General features: G+C 40.6%; 1 protein-coding gene across 3 annotated transcripts in view; it reads right to left on the reverse strand.

Annotated features, from left to right (window-relative positions):
* The window catches only part of cntn3a.1 (contactin 3a, tandem duplicate 1), a 105295-nt gene that overhangs the window by 43078 nt on the left and 37339 nt on the right, over positions 1-24878 (reverse strand). For all 3 annotated transcript variants that reach the window (XM_020506391.2, XM_020506390.2, XM_020506388.2), the window contains exon 5: positions 21295-21390. In XM_020506391.2, coding sequence (XP_020361980.1) covers positions 21295-21390 — 96 coding nt within the window. The remainder of the gene's footprint in view (positions 1-21294; positions 21391-24878) is intronic.

A 24878-nucleotide genomic window follows, 5' to 3' on the forward strand; every position in this document is an offset into this window, starting at 1 on the left:
AGTCCTGTGTAGATCTAGCTAGCATCATAGTATACCCCTCAGGATAGTTTGCTCTGGACCAAGTTGCTTCCCTGTCCCAAAAGCAATCATTCCTGTTGGTAAAGCCTGTTTAATAGATGACTCTGCAGTGTAGTATTGGGAATAATTGTGAAATGAGTTGTGCTCTCATTAAATTAATGAGTGGAGGGTACCAAATACATCAAACACATAGTTTCCATGTGTTTGATGCCATTCCATTTTCTCCGTTCCAGACATTATGAGCCGTCCTCCCCTCAGCAGCCTCCTGTGATGTACAGGGATGAGTTCCATTGTAGTGATTGCTTGACTATTATTCTGAGAGTGGTATGCAAGTATGGCCAAAGTTAAAGTATGTAATTATTGCATTGACATTCATCAATAAACAATTGCATTGTTTATATTACACACCATGTATTCTGTACCTACAATTGTTGACATAAGCTCATTAGTATTGATAAAAAGTTTATGTAAATGCTTATGATTGCATCCCAATACTATTACAGTAGGCCTATGCATTTAATGTAGATATGTAGCTACTGTAGGTACATATTACACTGCTTGTGGGGAATAGATAAATACACATTTGTAGTATAGGGCCCCCTTTGAGCATCACCTTGGTATACATGACTTGTAGCATCAAAAACCTATTGGTTTGATACATGTACATCTGCTGCGGAGACACAGGCGAAAGATCTTCACCTATTAATAATACATTCAGTGTTCATCCTGACAAGTCTATGCATTTTTTATGTTTGTTTTTGAAACATCATCCAAACATGCGAGGGGGTGACAAACAGGAATAAGAGGAACAAAAAGGTTACTAATTGACTGTTTAAAGTTGAGTAATGTTCCCGGAAACAGGAAGCAGGAGCAGTATGCTGAGTCACTCCAGAACTTCTGTGGTTGGTCAATAATGTGCCGTTGACTGACATGGATTGAGAGGTTCCTTTGTGGTTCCATTTAGCTGATATATTATGAAAAGCGGCTTCAATTTCCTTTAAATGGTTAGAGGGTGGATAAATATAAAACTGCAGGTACTGCTTGTACTTGGTTGCACAGCCTTTGGCCACAACCTGGTCTCATAGTATGATATTGTTACGGTTTTCTAGTGGTGATGAAGGAGAGTCGGACCAAACTGCAGCGTGTCGATTGCGATCCATATTTATTAAACAAAACGTAAACACGACTAAACACTAAACACTACAAAACAATAAACGTAATGAAAACCGAAAACAGCCTATCTAGTGCAAACTAACAGCGAGTACAAGTAAGACACTAAGGACAATCACCCACGACAAACTCAAAGAATATGGCTGCCTAAATATGGTTCCCAATCAGAGACAACGATAAGCACCTGCCTCTGATTGAGAATCACTCCAGACAGCCATAGACTTTGCTAGAAAACCCCACTAGCTACAATCCCAAATATCTACACACCAAAACCCCAAGACAAAACACACCACAATACAAAAACTCCATGCCACACCCTGGCCTGACCCAATACATGAAGAAAAAACACAAAATACTTAGACCAGGGCGTGACAGATATGTTACGTTTCATATCAGCATTTCGTATTATTCACTATGTAAATCCAAGACACTCCATTTATGTTACACTTCATATGGTATGTATTAATTTGTGGATGTCCATCACCCATTTCGTATGATATGTTACAAATTACAATTCGTATTATATTTGACAAATTTGAAAAACGTAGAATGTAACAATTTTTCAAAACGACTATGTTACCTATTTGCGAAACTTATATGTTACAAATTCTAGCTAGGTTGCTAGATGGCTAATGTTAGCTAGGCTAGGTGTTAGGGGTTAAGGTTAGGGTAACGTTTATGAGTTAGGTTAAAGGCTTAAGGTTAGGGTTAGGAAAAGGTTTAGCTAAAAGGGTTAAGGTTAGCATTGGGGGAAGGGTTAAGGTTAGGGGGAGTTTTAGCTAACATGCTAACTAGTTGCAAAGTAGCTCATAAGTAGTAAGAAGTTGAAAAGTTGCTAATTAGCTCAAATTGACCATGATGAGATTCAAACTCGCAATCTTTCGGTTGCTAGACGTTCACATTACATACCTACCAAGCTACCCTGACCGACCGACCAACCACACCCTACTTTTGTTTAAGGCATCAGCCTCAAGCAAACAGGCATTAGCTGTAAAAACACGGCCCCTCTGTCATTCAAACTTACTTTTTGTTGTTTGATTTTCACTTTATTTTTTATACTTTTTTCTTTGACCTTCATTCTATCCCCCCCCCCCCCGCCCAGCACCGCCACTCCCACTTGTCTCTAATTCCACATCCCAACCCTCAGCCCCTCCTACCTACCTCTTCGGATTTCTATGCACCATACATCTTTCAAATATGCTGTGATGTTTAATAAACAATTTCAATCTACAGTGTTCGTCATTTAAGTGTGAACCACTGGTACCATTAATGCTAGTTAGTGCTAGTTTGACTATCTTTGAAAAGCATTTGATAGCCTTCAATAGTGGCTGTACTAGAGAGTTTAAAACCTTTTTTGTGAGAACATAGTATATGTGACTGATTTTAAGAAATTTTGCTTAATTAATTTGATTAATATCATGGTATATTATGTTTCTATTCCAAGAAAAATGAAAAACCCATTGGGGTTCCGTTAGGATGGAACAGAAAATATTGCGCTTGTACAATGTGACAGTCGGGAGTAGGCTACAGTACTTGGCTATTTAGCTAAAGAATCCCTGTGTCATGTGAGAGACTGGGGTTGAATTCCCTGATGGGGAGGAAGGAGTAGGCCGTCCTTGTAAATAAGAATTTGTTCTTAACTGACTTGCCTAGTTAAATAAAGGTTACACTAAGAGCATAACATTGACACCCTAATTGTATAATTGCAGTCTAACCAATACCCAAGCAGAAATTCACTCAAAATAAAAATCCCATTGATTTATCAAGACCAGTCCCCATGGTTGTCTCAGAGCATTATGAAACGGTGCTAAAATCGTTGTAGGCTAGTGCATCAAATCCTATTGATTCTAACTTCAATATGCTCTTTAAATAAATAAGACCTACACCACTTTTAACAGCACATTACTCAACACTAGTGAGACTCATGTCACCTACGGTAGGCCTACAGTATATTGGAAAATATGACGTGACTCTCCGCCAATAATTACATATTGGGGATTGGAGGATTCTAAATTAAAACCAAAAGCCGCCTCAAGGGTCTCCGGGTGGCGGCCGGAACAGGTATTGCGCCACTCGGGAGGCCCCTTCCACAAAGTATCAAAATATAGAGAGGTGTTGGTAAAGGTATATTGTCCTGCTAATAGCCTATAATGGGCTATTATAATACTGTACATGATGTCCAGGTCAGGATAACCAAAGCATTTCTTTATTAAAGATTATCAGAAAGAATGTTGGTACTTATTTATTTTGTTCCAAAGCCATGAATGAGCAAGTCACTCAGTTTTATGTAGGTGCCGGGCTATATGACTGTGCCATCAACTTGATATTATATAACAATATTAGAGTTTATTTTGTAAAAACAAAATAAATAAAAAACGAAGGTGGCGACTAATCTGAATAAAGGCCAAAATAATATTTGTAAAGGCCAAAACATTTGTTTTTAGAGGGAGAGAAACGCTGGGCCAATTGTACGCTTCCCTATGGGACTCCCAATCACGGTCGGATGTGATACATAATAATAATAATAATTTTTGTTGTATTATTAGTTTTGTCTTTACTGGTGGATTAAACTGAAATTGCAACCAATCACGGCCGGGTGTGATACAGCCAACCTAACTAAGAAATACATTTGACGATAGAATTCTCCCCCTACCCTCCTAGGCAAGTCTATTGTCCAGCTACTGTACTGTACCTGTGAATAACCATAATAGTGCTGTAGATCATCACCGTGTGTGTTTGAAAGAGTATTTTCCAGTAAGCAACAATTTGTTTACCTTCATTAGACAACTTTGTTCCAATATTTCTGTAATTCCGTGATATTTATTCCCACAATAATTTGTAGATCCATAACTAAATAAACATCAGCATTTTGAGGGAGGCAATTATGACTTGGCACAATGACACAAAACCCGAATCAAAAGCTCAATATACCAACATTTTGATGTCAGCATTCTACCAACAAAAAATACAAACTGATAAACCCGGAATTAGTAGAAGCACTCAGCCACAGAAAGACTGGGTACGGGAGTGCATTGATAGAAATTGCACTTCAGCTTTGATGGCAAGTTTGAAACCTGTGATCAAAATGAAAATTGGGGGGGGTTGTGGATGAAATGTTTTGAGAGTGGAATATTGTAACTCCTCACTTCGCAGATGTGCAAGGGGTTAATAAGGCCACAGTGAAAGTCACTAACAGTGGTTTCAATGGCCAAGGTAAGACAAAGAAATGTAGCAAAAAAAAATGTAAAGAGTAGGGAGATCGCTCCCTGTTATAGATGTGGGACTATCCAACATTGGAAGAATGAGTGTAAAGTAGGAATGGAGCTTGCTGCATTCAAATGAAGTGCTGCCATGCAAGCGTCAGAGGGACAGGGAACTTTCACATAGTGAAAGGAAGACGTATGAGAACATGTCTTACACAACTTTTTAATAGAGGCCAGGGATCAAATATTGCAGATTCCTTATGATGAGAAATTGGCTAAATTTGCCACAGGAAAAAGTATGTTGGGTTGAAGAATCTAGGCAAAATGCCAGGGGGATGGATTCTAGAGGTAACAAATTAATATGATCTGGCCAAACACTTCTTGCAAACTCAGAAAACTCAGTTGTTTTTTTAATCGCACAAGACATTTTATGTGGTTTTATTCTGAAATAGATTTCTAGAATGGGCAAAATGGTGGAGGGGTAACGAGGAATTAGCAAAGGGGTTACTAAACCTAAAAGTAACTTTTCATTTTTTAGTTCATGAACATTGTGGTGCGGTGGTTATGGAGAATCAAGGGGGAAAAGAGACCAGTGAATCGTTGGACTCGGTGGTGAGATAAAGTCACCGTGTCTAAGGTTAGTACATGCTAAATAAAGGATACATAAACAATGTTGTGGATTAAAACACACGTTTAATGATTGGAGTAAGGACAGTGGATGTACCATTATCATGTTTGGTTTATAATTAATACTTGGATTGCCGATTAAAATGTAGCATAGTGAAAGCTAACGAAATGTACACTTTCTTTTCCAGAAGAGGGGGTTTCTTTATCTCTCGTTGGAATGCTCCTGGAGACTGTGGTATTAGGGAGAGCAGTTAGTGATACTCGGCAGTTTTAAGTATAAAAGTATCTGGATTAGGCCATAAACTGAGTTTCCAGATAAGTAAGGCCTGTTCATGTGTGTTTTTGACCTACTGTATGGTTACCACACACACACCCGGTTATGAATATTATTATTTTATTTTTATTTTTTTACCTTTATTTAACCAGGCAAGTCAGTTAAGAACATATTCTTATTTTCAATGACGGCCTGGGAACAATGGGTTAACTGCCTGTTCAGGGGCAGAACGACAGATTTGTACCATGTCAGCTCGGGGGTTTGAACTCGCAACCTTCCGGTTACTAGTCCAACGCTCTAACCACTAGGCTACGCTGCCGCCCTTGGATTGCCGATTAGTGGTGTTGATACCATGGGATTTATTTAGTGGGGTCTTTCAAATTTGGTTTTAAATTGGGTATGCAGAAGGATTGAAATGTTTAAGGGTTTCTGAAGGACAGGGAAAGAAAAGGGGAAGGAAATATTTAATGGTGTCGAATGCCCTGTATCCTGACTTTCTGGTGAGGCCTGATCAATCTCACTAGAAATGATCGAAACAGGTGGGATTTAATTATAAAATGAATGAGAAACACCAGTCTCTATTCTATTTTACCATTACTTTATGAGAGACTATTATTGGAGTAAACAAGAGTTGTAATTCTAAAGGTGATTGGTTATTCGAATTAGTTTTGTTTTGATTTAACATGTTGTTTTTGAATCACGATGTGAATCATGTGTTCGAAGGGAAAATGACCAGTTCCCTGGGGCCCTGGTCTTTGGGTAAATATACAAATGTATTTTGTTCAGTCTGCATATAGAAGGAAAAAATATGTTAATAAGGGATGACAGTTACTCCAAATGGATTGTGATATGTGTATTGCTGATGTCATTGTCTTTGTTTCAATACAAATTTCACCAGATTGGGTCTACTGGAGTCTGGGATTACCCAATGGGTTAGGGCGCTAACTTCCTGATCTGGTAACTCTTCCGAGAGGTCGACAGTCAAATATGAGAGTATGAACTAATTTTGAAAATGGTTTCAACAATAACAGTATGTTGTTATGCTCTGACATTTGTCGTAGAGATAATGTTAAGAAATTGGGAATGTTGTAATTTGTCATATTCTTGTCTGGATTTCCTGAAACTAAACTGTTGTTCTGATCTGTCTTCTCTTGGGGTTATCATGGAAGGTGACGTCAGATAGTGTCTTAATGCATGTAGGAATAATTTGGTCACAAATTAACCTCAAAACCCTCCCTAACCATGGTCTTCACAAGGTTTTCACACACTGGCCCATTCCTCAATGCAGATCACCTCTAGAGCAGTGATGTTTTGGGGATGTTGCTGGGCAACACGGACTTTCAACTCCCTCCAAAGATTTTCTATGGGGTTGAGATCTGGAGACTGGCTAGGCCACTCCAGGACCTTGAAATGCTTCTTACGAAGCCACTCCTTCGTTGCCCAGGCGGTGTGTTTGGGATCATTGTCATGCTGGAAGACCCAGCCACGTTTCATCTTCAATGCCCTTGCTGATGGAAGGAGGTTTTCACTTAAAATCTCACGATACATGGCCCCATTCATTCTTTCCTTTACACGGATCAGTCGTCCTGGTCCCTTTGCAGAAAAACAGTCCCAAAGCATGATGTTTCCATCCCCATGCTTCACAGTAGGTATGGTGTTCTTTGGATGAAACTCAGCATTCTTTGTCCTCCAAACACGATGAGTTGAGTTTACCAAAAAGTTATATTTTGGTTTCATCTGACCATATGACATTCTCCCAATCTTCTTCTGGATCATCCAAATGCTCTCTAGCAAACTTCAGACGGGCCTGGACATGTACTGGCTTAAGCAGGGGGACACGTCTGGCACTGCAGGATTTGAGTCCCTGGCGGCGTAGTGTGTTACTGATGGTAGGCTTTGTTACTTTGGTCCCAGCTCTCTGCAAGTCATTCACTAGGTCGCCCCGTGTGGTTCTGGGATTTTTGCTCACCGTTCTTGTGATAATTTTGACCCCACGGGGTGAGATCTTGCATGGAGACCCAGATCGAGGGAGATTATCAGTGGTCTTGTATGTCTTCCATTTCCTAATAATTTCTCCCACAGTTGATTTCTTCAAACCAAGCTGCTTACCTATTGCAGATTCAGTCATCCCAACCTGGTGCAGGTCTACAATTTTGTTTCTGGTGTCCTTTGACAGCTCTTTGGTCTTGGCCATAGTGGAGTTGAGTGTGAATGTTTGAGGTTGTGGACAGGTGTCTTTTATACTGATAACAAGTTCAAACAGGTGCCAGTAATACAGGTAACGAGCGGAGGACAGAGGAGCCCTCTTAAAGAAGAAGTTACAGGTCTGTGAGAGCCAGAAATCTTGCTTGTTTGTAGGTGACCAAATACTTATTTTCCACCATAATTTGCAAATAAATTCATAAAAAAATCCTACAATGTGATTTTCTGAGAAAAAAAAATCTAATTTTGTCTGTCATAGTTGAAGTGTACCTATGATGAAAATTACAGGCCTCTCATCTTTTTAAGTGGGAGAACTTGCACAATTGGTGGCTGACTAAATACTTTTTTGCCCCACTGTAGTTCAGTCTAGGGAGGATGTTCATACGGATAACATTAATTCTTCCAACTAAGCTAATTGGGAGGGAGATCCAGGTTTGGAGATCGTTCTTGATTTGATCCAGGAGTGGGAGATAATTTTCCTTGAACAGGCTATTCAGATCTGGTGTTATGAAGATCCCAATGTATTGAAACCCCTGTGTCTTCCATTGGAAAGGACATAGTGTCTTCATAGAGCTGGTGAGTGTAATATTGAGGGGGCAGACAGTGGATTTGTTCAAATTTATCTTATAACCTGAAAACTTGCCATACTGAGCAATTGTGTCTAAAATGGGAGGGAGGGATTTCTCAGGGTTGGATATGTAGAGCAAGACATCATCATCTTAAAGGGAAATCTTGTGCTGCAGGCCGCCTGCAGAAACACCCATAATACTTGGATTGCCCCTTATCAGCTCTGCCAGAGGCTCCGCCCCCAACAAGTAGAGCAGGGGGGCGAGGAGCACCCTAGTCTTGTGCCCCGTTCCAGAGGGAATCTGTCAGAGTTCAGTCTGTTAGTAGTCACCATGGCATTAGGATGAGAGTATATGGGTTTGATCCATTTAATAAAATTTGGGACCATATTGAACTTTTCTAAGACTGAAAACAGAAAGCTCCACTCCATCCTGTCAAATGCCTTCTCAGCATCCAGTGAAGCCAGCAGGACAGGGGTCTTCTGTGCGTTTACTTGATCAATAATATCAAAAAGACGGCAAATGTTATCAGAAGAGTATCTGTCTCTAATATATCCAGTTTGGTCCGCTTTTATTATTTTGGGATGAAGAGTGTTTAGTCTTTTGGCGAGCAATTTGGTAATTATTTTGTAGTCGAAATCCAACAAGCTTATGGGCCGGAAGGACGAGCAGGATAGAGGGTCCTTGTCTTTTTTGAGCAACACTAATGCGAGCTGTGTGCATTGAGTCTGGGAGAAATCAGTTTTGGCAAAAATCCTCCAGCATTGGCATGAAGATAGGGCTGAGCTGGGGCCAAAAAGCTATGTAGAACTCTGGGGAATGGGCATGGGGACTTATTAGGTGGCATGGAGGTAATTGCCTCCAGGATCTCCTCAGGAGTGAAGTGGGAGTTGAGATCTTCTTGGTCGGTCTCTGATAGTTTAGGTAGCGAGATTCCCTCTAGGAAAGAGTGGAGTTCTTCCTCAGTGTGTGTTTTCTCTCGGAGGTATATAGTTTGCAGTAAAAATCATGAAAAGTTAAATGGATCTTTTTTGGGTCATATGTGACCTCGTCCTCTGCTGTTCGGATAGCCATGATTGTACTCTGACTGCTTTTAAAAAAATGGTTAAGCAAGCAATCTACTAGGCCTATTGCTATACTCATGGTATTTCTGTTTCGTAAAGAAACGTTTTTTTAGTCTCCTGAGTGTAGTCCAAATTCAGTTGGGCTTTGGTTGCTTTAAGTTGACTCCAGGAGGTGCAGTCTGGGGATTGTTTATGTACTTTTTCACAGCATTCCAGCTCCCTTTCGAGATCTAACCTGTGTGCTTCCATTGCTTTTTTCTTAGAGGAAGCATATGCAATTAGATGACCTCTTAGTGTGGCTTTAGCAGCGTCCCACATTGTGGCCAGAGAAACAGGAGAATTGTTGTTGTCTTGTGTGTAGTTGTCTATCCATGTAGTTACCAATGTATGGAACACTCCATTTGATAACATGGAGGCGTTGAATTTCCAGCTCTTTGACCTTGGGATGTGTTTGCAGAGGTCAAAGCGGAGGTGGACAAAGGCGTGATCTGAAAGTGCTATTGTTCCGATTGTACATGTGGCTGAATTTATGAAACTCTTTGGGATCAAAATGTAATCTATACGGGAGTAGGTGTTATGGACATTAGAGTAGTTTGTATAGTCCATAGATGAGCTATTAGTCTCTCTCCAGATATCTATCAGTCCCATATCTTTAGTAAGAGAGTTGTACATCTTTGCAGATCTAGGATTTGTGGTGGTGACTTGAGATGATTTGTCTAGGGTTGGGTTAAGGGTACAATACAAATCTCCAGCCACCATGCCAAAGGAAACACAATGCTCATTGAACAGGGTTATCATATTTGACATGAAAGCAGGAGTATCTGTGTTAGGGGCATATATATTTAAGATAGTAATTGGTTGACCATACAGTGACCCAGTTGACCATACAGTGACCCAGTTATCAAAATAAATCTCCCCTCCGGATCAGATATGTTTTTGTCAATTATGAATGGAACATTCTTATGGATAAGTATGGCTGTGCCTCTACTGTTTGATTTGAAAGATGAGAAATACACCCAAGCTCTGCGGAGTTTGGCATGTTCGGCATCACAGAGGTGTGTCTCTTGTAATAGCGCGATGTCTGCTTTTTCCTTTTTTAGAGCACATAGTATCTTTTTCTGTTTTATTGCATGACCTAGACCATGGTAGTTCCATGTCAATAGATTTAAGGTACTAGTCATCGAACAGTAATCAAACTGTAGTGCAAGTCATCTCTGGGTAAAAGTGGATAATAGTTGCGTTCACATAAGGAAAATAAATGGTATACATAAAATAATAATCTCTGAACACCCCAGCTGAGTTCCCAAACAACTCGACACATCCCGTTGGATCTATTGCCCCCTCCAGCTCAGTCTCAATTCTGTGTTCCGAAGAAGAAGAAAAAAACAGGAACAGTTAGCAACGCACAACGTCTCCCCCTCCCCACCAAAGAAATGCCTCATCCTCTCCGCCCCGCATTGAGTAAATGACAACGTAGCCCACGTCCAGACCATAATAAAAAAGGGAGAAAATAAAATCAATAGCCCAGCCTACATATACCTCCCACAAGGGACATAGTAATAACAACAACAAAAAGTGGGAAATAAAAGTAGGCTGAAACGTTAGTAGGCCTAGGTTAGGCTATAGAGCCTATCCCTCTCAGCTAAAGGAAAATAAATATAGATTGGACCGCTATAATGACATTTAGCGGGGCAGGTGGGTCTTTGGATATCGGCTATATGTTGTCTTACCTCATTTAGTAATTGCATTAATCACATTTAGTCATTGGTCCATTTCTCATTGACCAGGATTGTCTTTCAAAAAACATTTTGCCTCTTCGGGATTTTTGAAGTGCTGCAGGGCTCCTTGGTGAAGAATCCTGAGCTCGTTTGGGTATTTGAATCCCCTGAAGATGCCTCGGTCAATGGAGTATTTCTTCACCTCGTCAAACTCACGGCGCATTCAGGGTATTCCAGCTGACAGGTCCTGGTGTAAAGTGAGTTTGGCGTTTCCCCACTGTGATGGTGTTGATTCTCGACCGCTTGTGGGACTCGTTCCTTGTCGGTGAATCTCAGGAAACGTATGGTGATTGGGCGCGGTGGTTGTCTGGCTGCTGGTGGGGGCCTCAGTGCTCGGTGAGCTCTCTCAAGTTCTATGGGCCTGTCGGTGGACAGGTGGAGCCACTCGGGAAGTTTGTCTTGCAGGTAGCGGATCAGTGGCATGTTTCCCTCTTCTTTTTCGCCCAGATTTAATAGAACACAATTATTCATTCGCCCCCTGTTTTCCAGGTCCTCTGTTTTCTCTTCCAGATGCTCTATTTTAGCATATGCTATTGTTTCCATGGCATCTGTCAATAAGTTGTCAATGGATAAGATTCGCCCCTCTGCCTCAACCATAAACGCGGGGCACCTGGACATCTTGTTGATGTCAGGCAAAGCGTTTTCCCCCCATCACACTGCCCCCTATCACACGGAGCGGAGAGTTAATGGCATCTAATTTAATGTTGAGTTCTGTACGTTGGGATCTCAACTCAGAAAGGATGTCTTCGACAGAGTGCGAGGTTGGCATTCGTTGGGCCTCTTGCTCCTGGCTAATGGCGCTAGCTTTTTCTGAAGCTAGCTTCTTCTTGGAGGCTTTTTCTGTCGCTAATGCTCGAGTCCGGGTAAAAATGTCACCTGTAGTGTCGCCTTTTGTAGCCGCCATGACTTTTTTACTAAAGCTAAAGGAGTTTAAACTTGAAGTGGAGGTAAGATTAGGAATTGGAAACTACTTGTGCGGAGCTCTTAGTTCACGCGGCCATCTCGTTCAAGGGTCACGTGATCCCCCGCGACAGTGGCTTTTAACACTCCTATCTGAGTCCGAGCCATTAACCTGGGTACCAGTGGCAGGAGTGCACCAGAGTCCTGAGACCATGCATGCGGAGTGAGCGTGGAGAGAGAGAGAGAACATACACATTTCTCTCATGTTCCTATTTGTATATTGAAAATCAGGACATTATCAAGGGCCATCAAATGTGACAGGCAAGAGTTAACATGTGCCATTGGGAAGATGAACTGTAACGCTATCTGAAGAAGACACGCTAGAATGATAAGTGCCGGGAGAAAGGGGGGGGGGGGGGGGGGGGTCTACACACTGCGAACAATTTAGACTAAGTATGCATTGAGATACCGATCTTTCATTTCCAGGCCACTCGCGACAGGAAAACAGGGACAAAGGAGGGCTGTAATGAGAAGAGTTATTACCGGCAATAAAAGGTTTAATTTATAAATGTACATTGTAACCGAGATGGTGTGTGTTAGGTTGAGAAGCTTGAATTTGAGTCATACTGAAAGTAAAGTACTAAGGACTGAATTTGGGTTGGATAATGTATTAAACGTTGTAGTTATGATTCGGATACAGCGAGAGAGAGTTGCTTTCAAACGGTGATGGGTGGAGGCACTGCTCAAATGTATTAGGCCTAGGGAGGCTCTAGAAACCTTATCTTTAAGTGTCCTCCGACAGGGAGGTTAGAGAACTTAATGGATGATAGCTTGGGTCAACCATGAAGTTTTTTTTTTTCTTTTGTTTTACCATGTCATCAGAATTGTTATGTTATAGCGCATCAATTGTTGGATGATACGGTACAATTAATTGCAAACAAGGCTCAGTCTGTGTTTTGCGTTAACAACCAATGATGAAAATGAAGCAGACGGCAGGGAGACCAACATCACATGGGTATAGAACGACGAGGAAGGATGGTTCTGTCCCCAGTTTTAGTCGCATCAAGGGTGGTGTGAAATGATTAAACACGTACCTTTTTTTCTCTTTCCTTTTCAAGTCAATGTTTTTAGCTTTCGTGGAACATGAGTGATCATTGTTCAAGAGGAGAGACTGATGTATGTTGACTAATTGATTTGAGAATGTTGTAGTATGTTTATACCTGTAGGAGAGAGTTAGGAGTAGTGACTATTGTGTTATGGGTTAGATGGAATGATGTGTAAATGTATCTGTAGCAGGAGGCGAGGTACACATGAGGCCTGGGGTTGAGACAGAATGTTTTCATTGGGCTGTTCAGAGGGATGGAATATGACTGCGGTGGAGATCTGTGGGGGCTCATAAATGAAGGTTGTGGTAGTAGAATGGTATCATTCCTAGAGACTATGTAAAGTTGAAGTCGGAGGTTTATATATACTTTGGTTGGAATCATTAAAACTAGTTTTTAAACCACTCCACAAATTTCTTGTTAACCTCTCTGGGATCGTTCGGGGACGCTAGCGTCCCACCTCGCCAACAGCCAGTGAAATTGCTGGGCGCCAAATTCAAAACAGAAATCTCATAATTAAAATTCCTCAACCATTCAAATATTTTACACCTTTTTAAAGATACACTTCTCGTTAATCCAACCACAGTGTCCGATTTTAAAAAGGCTTTTCGGCGAAAGCAGAATATCATTATGTTAGGTCAGCAACTAGTCACAGAGAGCATTCAGCCATTTTCCAACCAAAGAGAGGTGTCACAAAAAGCAGAAATATAGATACAATTAATCACTAACCTTTGACGATCTTCATCAGATGACACTCCCAGGACTCAATACATGTATGTTTTGTTCGATCAAGTTCATATTTATATCCAAAAACCTCAGTTTACATTGGTGCCATGTTCAGAAAACATCCGGAGAAATTGCAGAGAGCCACATGAAATAACAGAAATACTCATCATAAACCTTGATGAAAGATACATGTTTTACATGTTTTACATAGAATTAAAGATAAACTTGTTCTTAATGCAACCGCTGTGTCAGATTTCAAAAAAGCTTTAAGGCAAAAGCACAATATTCAATCATCTTAGAACAGGTTCAGCCACAAAAGCAAGCCATACAGTTACCCGCCAAACTGTAGAGTCAACAAAAGTCATAAATAGCATTATAAATCTTCACTTAGCTTCGCTGATCTTAGTCGGAATGCACTCCCAGGATTCCCACTTCCACAATAAATGTTTCTTTTGTTCGATTACATCCATATTTATGTCCAAATACCTCCGTTTTGTTTGCTCGTTCACTATTCACATTTCCAAAGGCACAATGCGCGAGCGCAAAATCCAGACGAAAAAAAATAGTTTCATTATAGTTCGTAGAAACATGTCAAACGATGTTTAAAATCACTCCTTAGGGTCTTTTTTATAATATATCTTCAATAATATTCCAACCAGACAATAGCGTATTCATTACGAGGAAAAAGAAGGGACGGCGCGCCCATGTGACCGCGCAGTAAACAACTGATTGGCCTCAGCCTAGTCCACTTTTTGAAACGGCTCTTATTCGACAACCTTCCACAATAGAAGCCTCAAACAACTTTTGACATCTGCTGGAAGCATTGGGAAGTGCAATCTGGCCCCATAGACACAGCATATTGGATAGGCAATCACTTAAATGAAACTACAAACCTCAGATTTCCCACTTCCTGGTTGGATTTGTCTCAGGTTTTCGCCTGCCATATGAGTTTTGTTATACTCACAGAAATCATGCAAACAGTTTGTTTTCTATCCAGAGTGTTTTCTATCCAATATTACTAATACTGTGCATATATTAGCATCTGGGACAGAGTTACAGGCAGTTTACTCTGGGCACCTTTTTCATCCAATCTACTCAATACTGCCCCCATGTCACCAAGAAGTTAACAAATTATAGTTTTGGCAAGTCGGTTAGGACATCTACTTTGTGCATGACACAAGTCACTTTTCCAAATACCTGAAGGTTCCACATTCATCTGTACAAACAATAGTACGCAACTATAAACACCATGGGACCACACAGCCATCATACCGCTCAGGAAGGAGACGCGTTCTGTCTCCTAGAGATAAACGTACTTTTGTGAAAAGTGCAAATCAATCCCAGAACAACAGAAATGGACCTTGTGATGATGCTGGAGGAAACAGATATAAAATAATATATACCCACAGTAAAACGAGTCCTATATCAACATAACCTGAAGCCACTGCTCCAAAACAGCCAGACTACGGTTAGAAACTACACATGGGGACAAAGATTGGACTTTTTGGAGAAACGTCCTCTGTTCTGATGAAACAAGAAGACAACTGTTTGGCCATAATGACCATCGATATGTTGGAAGGAAAAAGGGGGAGGCTTGCAAGCCGAAGAACACCATCCCAACCGTGAAGCACGGGGGTGGCAGCATCATGCTGTGGGGGTACTTTGCTGCAGGAGGGACTGGTGCACTTCACAAAATAGACAGCATCATGAATAGGACAATTAGGTGGATATATTGAAGCAACATCTCAAGACATCAGTCAGGAAGTTAAAGCTTGGTCGCAAATGGGTCTTCCAAATAAACAATGTCCCCAAGCATATTTCCAAAGTTGTGGCAAAATGGCCTAAGGACAACAAAGTCAAGGTATTGGAGTGGCCATCACAAAGCCCTGACCTCAATCCTATAGAACATTTGTGGGCAGAACTGAAAAAGAGTGTGCAAGCAAGGAGGTGTACAAACCTGAGTCAGTTACACCAGCTCTGTCAGGAGGAATCGGACAAAATTCACCCAACTTATTGTGGGAAGCTTGTGGAAGGCTACCCGAAACGTTTGACCCAAGTTAAACAATGTAAAGGCAATGCTACCAAATACTAATTGAGTGTATGTACACTTCTGACCCACTTCGAATGTGATGAAAGAAATCAAAGCTGAAATAAATAATTCTCTACTATTATTCTGACATTTCACATTCTTAAAATAATGAGGTGATCCTATCTGACCTATTACAGGGAATTTATACTAGGATTAAATGTCAGGAATTGTAAAATAAAACTGAGTAAAAATGTAGTTGGCTAAGGTGTATGTAAACTTCAGACAGGAAATAGCTCATAAGAGAGGGAGGACAGCTAACTGTGCACAATATAGGGACTATTATGTTAAATTGAACGTTACACATACCCAGATCATGGTGAGAGTAGAAGCGATAGTGTTGGCATTTCAGACACTATGGTAGACTTTTAAGAAACCTGAGACTCAGAGTTTTGTTAGGTTGGATATTCTTCCAACTCATTAATCTCTTTCTCAATTTCTAACAACCGGTGAACACTTGACAGACTCTATGCAGTAGTTACTCACTGAAGTCGCTGTAGGGACAGTAATTAAAGGAGGCTATGGTAACAGCATGGAATTGGATATGGCGCAAATGAGGGAGTTTGAGGTATGCGTCATATGCAGTGTCAGTAGTAGCAGGGGTTGCTTTAGTAGCATTGTTGGGATATCCATTTATGAGGACTCATGCCACATGGCTTGGTAGCTGGTAACAGGGAGACCGATGGGGGTACCGGGGGCTGTTATTCAAATGTCACAAATTAGTGATTTGGGCATAAAGGGGGAATCTATACTGTCAGGAAATGACCCATGAACCATGAATATCCTCAGGTGAAAGCAGCAGATGAGGAGCAGGAGATAACTGAGTGCACGGGCTGACAAGGTAAAAATCTGGAGATTGAGTGTACATCAAGATACACCAGGTGGGGGTATTGGGACAGCACTGGTCTGGTCCACACACAGTACTCCTTATAGCACCTGCATCGATAAAGATTGCCATGTCTCTACTCGGTGGGTTCACAGTTCTCACGTGAAGTGAGGTGCAGCTGCATAATGGGTGAGCTTGATTAGGGATACGCACTTGCCTATCAGGTGACGTGACTATCAGGTGACGTGCCCATCAGGTGGCAAAGATGGTGATGGGGAGCAAAGTGAGTATGACATGGCTTGGGAACACCTCTTGAATCCTGTGGTCTGACGGGGAAGACTGGGCGGAAGGATGAGAAGGATTTTTATGGCTTTAATTTTTTGCAAAACTCAGCAGAAAAGTATCATGAAGGCGAAGAGAGAGTGGGAATTGTCATGTTATCAAAATTAGAGTTTTCATGCATTGTGCATATCTTAACACATTATTAATGCTGTTATGTCTTGTGTTTATTTTTGCTTTCCAAGTCTTGTGCTATAACTCTCTTAGGGACCAGAAAGAGAAGGTTGAACTGGGAGAGGCAACAGATCCACTGGACACCTTATTATCAGTGTTCTATGAAAAAGGGAAATAAGAGTGTTCATGGTGTGATTATAGGACAGAGGCCATAAGTCTCTGAGGTTGTAAACCTCACTGTGAATGTTAATCATGTTTTATCTTTTGTTCACGTGTTGTTATCATTGTTTGTTCATTTAGAAGTCATTTCCAAGATTATGTAAGTTGAACAGTAGGAAACTATTGTTCAAGAGGGTGGACTGTTGGGTTCTGAGAATATGAAATATACTTATTCATGTCACTGAGGAAGAGAGGGTAAGGTATAACGTTTACATTATGTCAGGATATGTTATTGTTAGCCATCAGGGATCCTATGGGAGGGATTCTCTGGGAAGAGAAGAGACAGTCTGGTACCAATCAACATGACAGCCTTGAGTTGGGGAGGAGTGAGCACTTTGGGGTAGAGGTCAGGTCAGATGAAGTGAGGAAGAACAGATGTCACTAAGGTTCTGTCTAGCAACAGCGATGCATTGGCTGTTCAGATGGTAGGAGGAGACAGCCTGGGAGAAGGGGTTAAATATCAGTGCTTGTGTGAAAAATGTCTTTGTCTGATGCAGCTGTATTGACCCAATGGGCAAATAAACTTGGTTTAAGCTTTCATAGTGTTCGTCGAGTTCTTACTATGATAATTAGAACCTAACAGTTTTTTTTATAATGGTAGTTAGAGCGTTGGGCCAATAACCGAAAGGTCGCTGGATCGAATCCTTGAGCTCCTGAACAAGGCAGTAAACCCACTGTTAACCCACTGTAAATAATTCTAAATAACTGGCTTTATTTACAAATTAGTAACAATGTCACACCCCGTGTTCAAAAGCATAATCAGCGCTCTAATTCCCCCTTGCACTGGTCTGGAGCAATGAAGTGGTGACGCAGGGTACTGCAAATTACCTCTAAGTCCCGCAGCATAATCACAAAACCTTTAGTGGAGCAACCACTGTATCTAATCAAAATGAATCCACAGATTGCGAGTTGAAGATAAATACTTTTATTAAGAGTATTAGTATATTAGTAATTGACTGACCCGGTCTCTCCAGATCTCCCAACAGTTCTAGTTCTAGGGTCAATTTTAGATCAATGTTATGCATTTTCAGCCATTTCTGAACTTGAGACCAGAAACCGGCTACCTGAGGGCAATACCAACAGCTGTCAACATCCTAGTCCTCAAATGAAACTGGTATACTTTCTTAATAGGTAGGGGTTATTTTCTTTGAATGCTTCCTGAGTGGCGCAGTGGTCTAAGGCACTGCATCGCAGTGCTAGCTCTGCCACAAGAGATTCTGGGTTTGAGTCCAGGCTCTGTCGCAACCGGGAGACCCATGGGGTGGCGCACAATTGACCAAGCGTCGTCCGGGTTAGGGGAGGGTTTGGCCAACAGGAGTGTCCTTGTTGTGCACTAGTGACTCTTGTGGCAGTGCACGCTGACACAGTCGCAAGGTGTACTCCTGCTTCCTCCAGTTTCCTACCTCATGATGCCATCTATTTTGTGAAGTGTACCAGTCCCTCCTGCAGCAAAGCACCCCCACAACATGATACTGCCACCCCCGTGCTTCACGGTTGGGATGGTGGTCTTCGGATTGCAAGCCTCCCCTTTTTTCCTCCAAACATAACAATGGCCATTATGGCTAAACAGTTCTATTTCTGTTTCATCAGACCAGAGGACGTTTCTCCAAAAAGTATGATCTTTGTCCCCATGTACAGTTGCAAACCATATTCTGGCTTTTTATGGCAGTGTCACGATCTTCGTAAGAAGTGCACCAAAGCGCAGCGTGGTGTGAATGCATCATTTTAATGGATGACGAAAACAAAGTAAACTGGTCAAAACATTAAATGAACAACGACCGTGAAGCTATATACGAAATGTGCTGACACAAACACTACACATAGACAATCACCCACAACCCACAATGAAAAACAGGCTACCTAAATATGGTTCCCAATCAGAGACAACGACTAACACCTGCATCTGATTGAGAACCATATCAGGCCAAACACAGAAACAGACAAACTAGACATCCAACATAGAATGCCCACTCAGATCACACCCTGACCAACCAAAACATAGAAACATACAAAGCAAACTATGGTCAGGGCGTGACAGGCAGTTTTGGAGCAGTGGCTTCTTCCTTGCTGAGCGATAGTTAAGATTAGGTTGATATAGGAATAGTTTTTACTGTGGATAAATATACTTTTGTACCTGTTTCCTCCAGCATCTTCACAAGATCCATTGCTGTTGTTCTGGGATTGATTTGCACTTTTCTCACCAAAGTACGTTCATCTCAGGAAGGAGAGCCAGGACCTGATGCTGTGGAGCGCACGGTGTCCCTGGTGCAGGTGCATAGCCCGGTGCGGTACATTCCAGCTCCTCGTATCTCCTTCCAGAACGGTATGACGGCTGTGTGGTCCCATGGTGTTTATACTTGCGTACTATTGTTTGTACAGATGAACGTGGTACTTTCAGGCATTTGAAATAGCTTCCAAGGATGAACCAGACATGTGGAGGTCTAGGCTGATTTCTTTTGCTTTTCCCATGATGTCAAGCAAAGAGGCACTGAGTTCGAAGGTATGCCTTGAAATACATCCACAGGTACACCTCCAATTGACTCAAATGATGTCAATTAGCCTATCAGAAGCTTCTAAAGCCATGACATCATTTTCTGGAATTTTCCAAGCTGTTTAAAGGCACAGTCAACTTAGTGTATGTAAACTTCTGACCAACTGGAATTGTGAAACAGTGAATACAGTGAAATAATTTGTCTGTAAACAATTGTTGGAAAAATTACTTGTGTCATACACAAAGTAGATGTCCTAACCGACTTGACAAAACTATAGTTTGTTAACAAGAAATTTGTGAAGTGGTTGAAAAACGAGTTTTAATGACTCCAACCTAAGTGTATGTAAACTTCCGACTTCAACTGTATATAAGATTTTACCAAGGACAAAATCTGCAAGCCATGTGTGTAGCTAGCTTGCTACCTTGATTTCTGTCAGATGTGCAGGAGAACAAGGGATTACATCCTTGAGTAAATCTAAAAAGTCTAGTTCCATTAGGAAAAGGAGGTCAGGTGCATTAGGTCTGGGTCTGAACACAGTCACCCAGATAGACACTCAGAGAGCAGTAGGGGACATGAGTGCAGACAAAGCAGGACCCTAATGCACAGGCTCTGAAAAAAACGTTTAACTCTGTATAGCATCTTGGGTCTTGGCCACACTCAAATCCCGAAGCCTTCTTGAGTTATTTCTAGTTAATAGTTAACCCTCTGTGCGCCGGAATTCTATAATTACTAGAATGGCCATGGCTGACATTTTGACCATTGATATTTCAATAGTATAAATATTCCATAATAAATAACGAATGCATTTATTCTGTTAAAATAGGCCATAAGAAACCTCAGGACATGAAATGTAAATTGTATTCAGTCCGAAAATGTATTGATTGATCCAGAAGTGCATAGATTGTAAATACTAAAATAAGAAGATGGTGCTTTTTCTGACTTCACAGCTTGGAATAGCTCATTATCCCAATCCCTCTCGGACCAGCTTGAGCACATCCAAAAGTGTGCTTGCCGCATCATCCTGGGCACTGCATATGTGAGGTACACCGATGCATTGGAGACACTGGCACTGCAAACACTTGAAGAGCAAAGAGAGCAGTCCCCCTTCCGTGACTGGTTAGTTGCTTGTCTAAGTTTCCATCCAATTCTAAAAATCTGCATATGTGCATTTTCCCACCAGAGCTGTGTTTCCATCAAATTGACTTGTTGCGGATAAAAGTTGTGTGTGATAACGTAGTGTACATACAAAGCACTTTTAACAATACATTTCCATGTACCGAATAGAAAGCAAGAGTTTTTTTTTCTACCAATGGTTTTGTTACAAAAACTGTTGAAATAAATAGCATACTTGCCCAATCTGGTTTTGGCGCATGCCCTCTAGACTACAGTTCACTGATAAAGGACATTTTTATTTGATCATTACCAACCAAGAACCGATCATCATTACCACCAGCATTCAAATCATACCCGTGATATTTATTTATTTATTGTATGCCTACATATGACTTATGGAAATAGTGTACCACTTAAACAAGTTTTTAGTTGGTCCTTTCACAGTCATTAGGTGTTCCGCAAAGGCTTTCTTACCTCCAGAGTGGGGTGGTGGTCCACAGAGTAGGACCACTCCTTGGCCCTCACGAACCCTCACTGGACTTCGACTCTGTGTCTTGAAATTCTCCAAGTCTGTTTCAGAGAGACAAAAGGAATAGGCCAAAATGATCAAGCAGTATTCTACTGAATTTATGAAGCAATGGCAATAGCCATTATAACCATTATCTAACCAAATAGTGACATAGTAGTTAATCTATCATTGGTAGTGTGGAACACTGATTGATATAGCCCCAAACACAGCTCATGTATTTTTGTCTAATACTCCCTTTTAACAGTGAGTCATTGATTATTCTAAGGACTACAATTTCAGCTTTTGGGACACAAATTGTACTATAGAATTATATTAATGTAATATAATTTATTATTCTAGTTCCTATCTAATATATTGAGCATCTACCTCATTGGGTTAAATGGCAGTATCCGACACCTTTGGACAACTTTGTGAGACAATAATTTCTTCCGGTGTACTTACAGAACTGTTTCAATCCCAAGCACCTCCAGCATGCGGAAAGCCCTTCCTCAAGTATAAGTCACACATGAGTGATTTTAATTGAAACGATGTATTGTTATCACTTTCTGTGTTTCATTCATTACCTTCCTCATTGCACACGTTCCAGCAACAATTAAACGGCTATGAGATTGAAATAGCATGTGTATGGCAACCATTTACTTCTTGACAACCTACTCGGGAAATAGGACAACAATCCACATCTGTCTTTTCTCTGCTGTTGTTGCTCTTGTAGATTTCTAAGAGCCTATACTGCAAAATAGCAAACCAAAGTAACCAATAATGCCATAATCAAGAGCGAATGGAAATAGAAAGAATAATGTACTGTAACACCTACTTCCCCATGAATACATGAACTTAATGAGAACACTGCCTCAATTAACAGATTTATTTGTGAAGTCTGTATAATATTGGGGAATTATGTCACCATGTCTGTGTGATGCTTCAGGGACATCTGTGCCCCACCTAAGCTAGATTTATGTGAAACACTTCTAGATCGATTCTAAGTCTTGAATACCATGAGTGATTAGTTCTGCTTTAGGAAGCAGTTTAAATTGGGAATTACAGAGCCCACTGATTTATTAAAAGTATAAAGAGGTCAGGTACAGTAATGAATGCTATGGGATAACTTTGTTATAAAGGCCTGTTTTTCTTATTTCCCATATTCTTGAATTCCCCTTTAACCTGTAAACATACATTTAGACACTTAGATTGTTGAGGCAGTCCAATTAAAAAAAAAATGTGTTTCTATGTTTTATCAGGTGCATAAGTATTCAGCATTTGAGAGGCATGATTAGGTGGATTTGGAAAACAACCAAATCTCAAGACGCCACTGAAATGACTTTGTTAAAGAAGGTCATTGCTATCATCAAAGTTATCTTTCCCTATGACAACATGAAAGCGAGTGTCAGGTTAGTGCTTACAATCAACTATTGGCACATTGGAATTGTCCTGTGTTTTCAGAACTAACGAGGTTTAAGAACTAACTGAACACAGTGTATAATTCCAAAAAGTATTAACATTTAAAATAAAACTTTCTCAAAGTGAGTATTCAAATAAATATTTATTTGACAAAAAATCCCTGAAGCTAGGTGAAATCTGTATATGAGCAGTATTTCCCTATAGCACCTAATAATATTACTACACCACCGTGAAGTGGGAAAAAAACGGTCAATATTCTCATAGTGTGAAACGCAAATGAGCTGGACACACTAAAGCCAGCCATGCCTGATAAACCAAACTGTTCTGCAACCCCTGGATTATATTGTCAAGCCTTTCAAAGACATACCTCTGTGTGCTTTTTCATTGCCTAATTCAAGCTATTTTGAGTGCTTTCAGGTCCATGAAATTGGATGTGAATTAGCATTTTGTGACTTAATGCAATGAATCAGAAGAGATTGTATCAAAAGAGAATGTGAGTAACTTTTGTTGTGGTGTGAACGAGAGCATTAACCAACAGTCATGGCTTGTCCTTCACAGTTATTTAATATTGAGTCATATTACTGTAGAAAGTACCACTCAAACCACTTTCATAGCCTAAAATGTAAATGTTATGGTATACCGCTTTGAATAGTTTATATGATATGATACTGTTCCCATCTCTTCATTAATCTATGTTCTACTTATTCAAAAAGTGAGCAACACACAATTTTGCAGTGAGCACTCAGAAATAAGTATGATATTACAAGACTGAGACACTTTACAGCAGGGATATTCAACTCTTACCCGATGAGGTCAAGAGGCTGCTGGTTTTCTGGTCAAACTGACAATTAACTGCGCCCACCTGGCAACCCAAGTCTAAATCTGTCCCTGATTACAACAAATGCTGTGGAACTGCCTTTGAGGTCCAGAATTGAGTTTGAGAAATGTACACTATGACATCAAAAACATTAATTGAGAAACTCTTTACAATTGTTCTCTAGCATTGTGCGATAAATTCCTGTTTTAAAAAAATGGTATGTTTGAAATGCAGATAGCTAGAGCTCTGATATATTTTAGACAGGCCAAAACTGTGAGTGCTGTTCATGTCCCCACTCTCTGATTGCTATAAAACTAAATAAGGATGCAATTGTCCCTTGAGGTGAAAATGTGGATGTTATGAAAGGGACTTGATAGAAATGAAGGAAGGCGTTTGTTAAAAACAAGAGATAGAAATCAGATCTACTTGTGAAATGGATTGTAATGTCAGACAGACACTGGAAAACAAATATGCAAATGATGTGCAATTGTGAGGCTGAACTAAAGAAGAGATATGAAATCTGATGCTCCTAAGATACAAGTGAATTGCATCCTGTGCAGTTTCATAAATACAGTTATTTCACCATTCAATAATTAAGCACCGAGCTAACAACATTGCATCTGGAGCATATCATGCTCATTCTCTTGGGTACATATTAAAAGGTTATTCCTGCAATATGGCAGTTACAATCTGTGGAGTAATGTTATATTTTACCACAGCAGAGTCGAGAGACTTTCAATTATAAAAATCCCAAAGAGATTACAGAATTCAATCTGCCCCTAGAACAAGTGAGATTATTCCAGTGCACACAACAGACGAGCAGAGGCTTTTGAAACATTTCACCACAGTATTGTCAGTGGAATCATCAACCTTTAAATGTTCTGATATTTTAAGCCCATATTAGATGGTGAAAGATTGTCCACAGTTTATATGGCTCAGCCCACAGGCTGGTGGTGGACTCTTTGTGCCTACATTTTTATAAAAAAAAATATATTTGTTCAATTTCACAATTTCAATTTGTACAAATGTACATTAATACGCATAGTGTGAATTGGAAATGTGTTTTTTTTGCATATCCCAACTCCCCCTGAGACGCCCTCAGAGAGTTGGGTCACAGCCAGGGTCATCATTATCCAGCAGCCCTGGAGCAATTAGGGTTAAGTGCCTTGCTCAAGGGCACATTAACAGATTTTCACCTTGTCGGCTAAGGATTTGAACTAGCGACCTTTCGGGTACTGGCCCAATGCTAGTATACCTGCCACCCTATATATGATATATTATATACGGATATCTTACTAATCTTGGTAACGCTGA

The sequence above is a fragment of the Oncorhynchus kisutch genome, linkage group LG17, assembly GCF_002021735.2.
Source record: "Oncorhynchus kisutch isolate 150728-3 linkage group LG17, Okis_V2, whole genome shotgun sequence".
Classification (NCBI taxonomy): Eukaryota; Metazoa; Chordata; class Actinopteri; order Salmoniformes; family Salmonidae; genus Oncorhynchus; species Oncorhynchus kisutch.